Raw genomic sequence first — 6,360 nt, forward strand, 5'->3', positions numbered from 1 at the left:
TCTGGGTTGGGATCCCTGTTGTGACGTCGTCAGTTTTCTAATTTGATAAATAAAACATTAACCTTACGTGACTAAGTTTTTTAATTGATAAAATGCCACCTAGATGCTATGTCAGTTTGTAAACTTTTGTTTGTAAGAGTTTGTAAGTACCCCTAGTATTTTTCATTATAGTTTTACTACAAGATCTTTCCATGAACTTTTTGTATTACATGAAATGATTCGTAATTTAGACCAATCTCAAAAATTAGTGGTGCAATTATTTTTAAAAATTATTATTATTTTTATTTAAATAGAATAATAAAGAATAGTTAAAATGCGGAGGAGTTTGATGTAGATATTTTTAAAAAAATAATAGTTAAAAGAATTAATTTTAAATATTTTGGCTATAAATTTGAGGAGAATGCTCTCACACACTTCTAGATATTTTTAGCTCACGCGTGGCCCCAATCAAACATTCAAACTGTTTTTCCTCCTCGAGAAAGGGTAAAGAAGCTCGGGAAAAATAAACAGTCGGATACGTAAGGGAGAGCAAGGAAATAAAAACAAAAGAGCACTCACAAGTCACAAGCCGACACCGAACACACAGCAGCGCCACTGTCATCCCACCCTCCATGCGTCTACATCACACTTACATGCAGTACTATTTTTTTGTCTAGATATTCCCCTCCTCGCCACTTCTTGCCACCACGCCCATTCCATCCTTCTCTCTCTCTCTCTGTCTCTCACTCACTCAGTGTCGACTGCATCAGCAGACAGTCAGGCTTTCTTCTCTAAACACAGCAAGCACCATTGAGGCAGGCCTCTTCTAACTAAACATGGGTCTTTTAGCTTTTCTAGTGCTCTTCTTGGCCATGACTGGCCATTCAAGTAAGCTCCTTTCCTTTTTATACCTTATGAATGCGCCTAGTAAATTCAGTTTCTGATCAAAATTGGCCCATTTGTTAAGTATTATATTCCTCTATTATGTAGGTTGCATACATTATTTCCCTCTCATCACATTACTACTCACTAGCTACAGATTTTGTTTCTATTCAGTTTGTAAACAAAAATATGGGCCAGAAACGGTTTTAATTTTTTTGGAACTTCAAACCTTATTCTTCTTCTTCTCTTTAAATCGATCTCTCAATTTTCAGTACAGATTTTTTTTTTTTTTTTTTTGTAGAAATATATTTCAGAACCCAGATGAGCTCCATTTCTTTCAGTTGTACTCTCTCTCTCTCTGGCTGATCTACTTTTCCTTTATATTGGGGGGGATTGGGTTGATCAGGTGCTACATGGTGTGTCTGCAAGGAGGGAACGAGTGACTCAGTCCTCCAGAAGACACTGGACTATGCATGTGGAGCTGGGGCTGACTGCAACCCTATCCATCAAAACGGACCTTGTTTCAACCCCAACAGTGTTAGGGCTCACTGCTCCTATGCTGTTAACAGCTATTTCCAAAAGAAGGGTCAAGCTCAAGGCTCCTGTGATTTTGCTGGCACCGCTGCAGTTTCTGTATCTGACCCTAGTAATTAAGCTGCCCTCAATCTTCTTTTTTACACTACATACGAAGGAGAAGAAAAAGAAATTGAAAATCACTCTTCTTATTTTCTTTCTGCTGATAAATTTACAGGTGTTACTGGTTGTGTTTTCCCTTCCAGCGCCAGGTAAACACGTCCTTTCCTGTCTTCTGATTAGTTTTCATGAACTCAATTGAGTATATATGTGGTTATTAATTATTCTTTCATCCCTTTCCTTTTCTTGTTTGGATGTGGTGGCGGGTCCTTTACCTTGTAAAAGATGACCGTTAGATGTGACATTATTTAAAATTTACATCATCTCTACGTTATTTTCACTACCTTATGAAGCTAACTTTAGTGACATAGTCAACATTTGGTTAAAGAATATCTATCTGGATTAAGAAATTTGTAGAAGCCATAAGAAAACGTTTAAAATTACCGTGATTCCTAAATTAGACCGAACCGAATATAATTGATTTTTTTTTTAAATTTAAAGTTAGGTTTAACTAATCAGTGGGAACCAAAAAGAATAAAAAACAAAGATAGAACTCAGGATTAAAAGAAAAACAAATTTGATCTTGCCTAAAGCTGAGCTTTTTTTTTTTTTTTTTTGTTTTTTCCCCATCGCTTTGCTGCCTTATCAAGATTCCATTGTATAGAGCCCTTTCCTTTACTCTGCCTTGAGCCGTTCGCATAAGCATCTCTCTCCTTTTAATATTTTGAAAAGGATAGCTTTTGATAAGATTTCATTTCAAGTCTCCATCATTCTTTCATTTCTTTTTCTTTTTCTTTTTCTCTTTTAGACGCTCTATACCTTCTTAAATGGTGGTTTTTAGCATGCAACTAGGTCCCTCCTTTTCCTTTACAAATATGGTGTTTTTATTTGTCCTTTGACTATAGTGCTTTAGGTGCATCATGATGTTCCTGACTTGATGCTCATTTATTGGTGGTAGTATACTGTAGCTATTTCTTTTCACTCTCTCAAAAAGATGCCACTATGGTTGGGATCCAATGCCTTTTACTTTAATCTTGCAAGAATCAAACAGTGTAAAGAGTAACATTTTTGACAAAGACCTTTTTGGCCTTGGGTAAGCTACGAACCTACGATGCCATAACATAATAGGGGACCTCCAGAGTCAAAAGTTGTGGCCATCAAAAACAGCTGATTGTGTCCAGCTATAAGCTCTGCTAGTACACACCTCTTCACGGTAAATTCTTAAAAACAGTGCTACTGCCTCTCCCCTTTGATAGCGGGGCAATTATTTTGTGTGATTGGTGTTTCTTCATAGGCTTGGGATGGGCATTTTTTTTCGAGATTTGAGCCTACTTTTTGAAGTTTGACATGTCTCGTGGGTTGTGCATGTCTTGTCCCTCTCCACCATATTTATGAGGGACTCCTTGTAGTCATTCTCCTTTCCTAAAAATTCACCCAACTCAATCAAACCCTTTTTGGATAAAATTCAATATGGCCTCAAATTTATCTCAAGTTAGGTTTTGTTTGAATTTGCGATTTCAAAATAGCGATTTTAAAAAATGTGCGACTTGAAAAAAATGATTTTTAAAAATGCAGTTAAGTGTTTGACAAAATTGCAGTTTGGCCTTTAAAATCGCAGGTTAACATTTTAAAATACTGCGTTTTTGAAAAAGCATCACATTGCCTGCGATTTAAATAAGCGCTTTTATGCGTTTTCAAATTGCAATTTTTTAAAAGCGCAGTTTTTAAACGATTCATTTTCTATGATTTGATTTAAAATCGTACTTTTTTCTCAACGAAATCGCAATTTCAAACGCACTCGTAGAAGCTTAATCTATACACATAACTTCATATCTTGTCCTGTGCTTCTCATATACTTTAAAAACACATGTAATTTTATTGAACTGGTTGGTTGAATTAGCTACAAATAAGTTTGTAGCTAATTTTTGCCCCCCTTGTGCAATTCGTGTATTTGGTGGACATTGTTAAGATAATTTAGTTACCTTGAATCTTGCCAGGAGAAGATTATGCATTTACCTATTTAGGGTACGTTTGACATTGCGATTTTATAGACAAAAAAAACAATTTTAAACCAATTTACAGAATATGAATTGTTTGAAATTGCACTTTTAAAAAAAATTGTGATTTGAAAATGCACAAAATCTATTTTTTCAAATCACGGGTAATGTGGTATTTTCTTTTTGAAAACATACTTTTTTAAAGGGTAAACTGTGATTTTGTCAAACACTTAACTGCTTTTTTAAAAATTACGTTTTCAAATTGCAAATTTTAAAATTGTTATTATTAAGTCACAAACCTTGAACGGACCTTACTATTTGCCATGAGTTCTTCCTTTAAAGTGTTGGTAATCTTGAACCGCAAGCAAAATAATGTTGCTAAAATCAATCATGTTAACTTTTTGTACAATTCTCTTTAAGTGGGGCCAATAGTATATTATTGATCTTTGAAAATAATGTAATGTGCAGGAAACATGCTAGTAAAACATGACGTCTATAATTGTGTTTTAGTTGAGTTCAAATGAGAATCTGGTTGGAGGAATTGCAACTATTTTCAAACCGAAAGATAAAACTGGTTTCATGGAAAAAAAAAAAAAAAAAAAACCTCTTATTTGGTGTTTCATGTATTTACCAACAAAAGGTACCCATTTATGTGACATAACCCTTGTGTTCATCATAATTTTTTGTATTATTTTCTCAGTGCATTAGAGGAAATGTATCAAACATTTGAAGACCAGGTGAATTGGTGGTTTTTGGTTGATTGAATACAAGTTCCATATTCTTATAGAAATGAACTAGAATGTGCCTTAATCCTCTTAAAAGCCAATTGGTTTGTAAAAGGTCCGATTAGTTAATCTAATCTTCCAACATCTAGTAAGGTTGGATTTAACAAAGCTTAAACTAGTTTATATTTCAAACTTGCCATGTCGTTTTTGTTCAGTATTTTGAGCTAATGAGCATTTAATACTTATTTAGCTTCTGTCTTTGACATTCTTCAATGTTTTTCAATTCAACCTATGTTTTTGTTGAAGTTTTGAGGATGTGCTTGCTTCTGGATTTCTGGTTCTTGAGGTTGACTTGATGAATCTTGCTTCTTTTCTTTTTTTTCTTCACACAGCACTGCAGGCACCGGTACCGGCACTGGCACCGGCACCGGCACCGGCACGACTCCCGTGACGACAACACCATCCACCACCACACCCTCAACCACAACTCCTTCCACCACCACTACACCTACAACTGTTACGCCCACAACAACCAGTCCGTACACAGCAACACCTACAAATGGAGTGCTAGGAGGGATTGGTGTAGGGCCGTCAGGAGCTGGCATCAATACAGATGAGAGTCACGGTGGGCTTAGACTCTTAGACACTACTACCTTCTTCTCTTTCTTTATGACCCTGTTGTTTACAGCCTTGATGCTTCGGTGGGGTTGAAGAGAAAAAAAAGGAGTGGCTGTGATGGTGGTGGGGTAGGGTTGTCAGAGATTATGCTGGATTTCAATGTCCACAGGTGGTTATCCATGTGAGTCTGCTGTTGTTTTGTAGGTGTTCGTCTAAAGACAATCTTGCCTAGGTTTTGTTTTTTTCTTCTCCCTCCTAGTTGGTGTAAAAGGTGGACTTTTGATTCCTTTTGGTGGTATTGTGGTGTTGCTAATGGGACTATGGCAATCTCTCTCTCTCTCTCTCTCTCTCTTTCTCTCTCCCCACCTCTTTTATTTTCTCTCTTTTTGTACATCTAGATCTGTAAGGTTCGTATTTTATTAATTTTAATGAGAATTAGGCACCTCATGTTCCTAATTAGTGGAGAACACTTTTTTTTCTTTTTTAATCGAGCACATATTATAAATATCCAATTAAGTATGTTGCTCCATAAAGATAACATCTAAAATACATGGGGGTTTTCTCAAGAAAACTTTGCTTCTCGTTAAGATATAATGCTTCCTTAACAAGTCAGTGAGCCGTACCATTTAAATTACGGATAGCATAATTAATATGTCACTTTTGCAGTCTAGTCTATCTTCTTTGAGTGTTCTCAAATGAGATAATCATATTTACTTTAATTTTGCCCATCTATTTTAAGCGTATTCACTATTTGGAAATCATTACCTTTTAGAATCACTCTATAGAAATTCAATTCAAATATTGCAGTGGATTTTGCAATATCAGATGTAATTATGTAATCATATGGCTTAGATAGCGTGCAATTGAACCCCCTCCAGTACAAATAGTAAGTTGTATTTAAAGGGCATAATTGTCCTTAAAATGTGAAAGGATAATTCTGCCTTTAAAATACAACCAACCGGATCCCTTACAGTACAATTGAATTGGAGAGAGTCCTTGTTCAGATAGCGTAGTCAGTATTTCATCCATGTTGTTTTTAATAATAACATCAATATTCATCTTCATTTTATTTCTATCTACCGCAGCATCTGAGTTTACCTCGACAAAGCCATTCAAGGCTTTCCAACGAAGCTTAGTAGAGAACGCTTGACTACCGGTATGGTTGGTCATTTCATTTTTATTTTCTTATTTGGAGTAGGAGTTGTAAAAAAAAAAAAAAAAACTACAGCAGTAACTGTAATGTTTTCACTTTACAGTTTCTTATAAAAAATTTAGAAATAAATCTAAAACGTTGAAAGTACTGCAGCACATGTACTAAAACAAATACAGTAACTGATCTGGCCTGTAATGAAAGCCCAACTTAAACATGTATTGTGGAGATTAAATAATATTATAATGTGGATATTCATCCTGTTTCTTTTGCAATGAATTATGAGACTGTGAAGCATGTGAAGCTTTGTCACTTGTTTTGTCTTGACGTTGGTGGGGATAAATTGTCAGATTTATATTCTATTCTATTTCTAATT

The 6,360-nt window shown here is 35.3% G+C and overlaps 1 protein-coding gene across 1 annotated transcript; it reads left to right on the plus strand.

Annotated features, from left to right (window-relative positions):
* Nucleotides 1-515: 515 nt before the first annotated feature.
* Nucleotides 516-5,290, plus strand: LOC133875358 (PLASMODESMATA CALLOSE-BINDING PROTEIN 3-like). The gene is made up of 4 exons (XM_062313470.1): nucleotides 516-867; nucleotides 1,268-1,507; nucleotides 1,613-1,646; nucleotides 4,609-5,290. The coding sequence occupies exons 1-4, from the start codon at nucleotides 816-818 to the stop codon at nucleotides 4,925-4,927; spliced, it is 645 nt and encodes a 214-aa protein (XP_062169454.1). The 5' UTR covers nucleotides 516-815; the 3' UTR covers nucleotides 4,928-5,290.
* The last annotated feature ends 1,070 nt before the right edge of the window (nucleotides 5,291-6,360 follow it).

The sequence above is a fragment of the Alnus glutinosa genome, chromosome 8 (assembly GCF_958979055.1).
Source record: "Alnus glutinosa chromosome 8, dhAlnGlut1.1, whole genome shotgun sequence".
Classification (NCBI taxonomy): Eukaryota; Viridiplantae; Streptophyta; class Magnoliopsida; order Fagales; family Betulaceae; genus Alnus; species Alnus glutinosa.

Coding starts and splice junctions, on each gene's coding strand:
- LOC133875358 (XM_062313470.1), top strand. CDS start 816: ATGGGTCTTTTAGCTTTTCTAGTGCTCTTCTTGGCCATGACTGGCCAT. Junction 868..1,267: donor GGCCATGACTGGCCATTCAA/GTAAGCTCCTTT, acceptor TGGGTTGATCAG/GTGCTACATGGTGTGTCTGC. Junction 1,647..4,608: donor GTTTTCCCTTCCAGCGCCAG/GTAAACACGTCC, acceptor TTCTTCACACAG/CACTGCAGGCACCGGTACCG.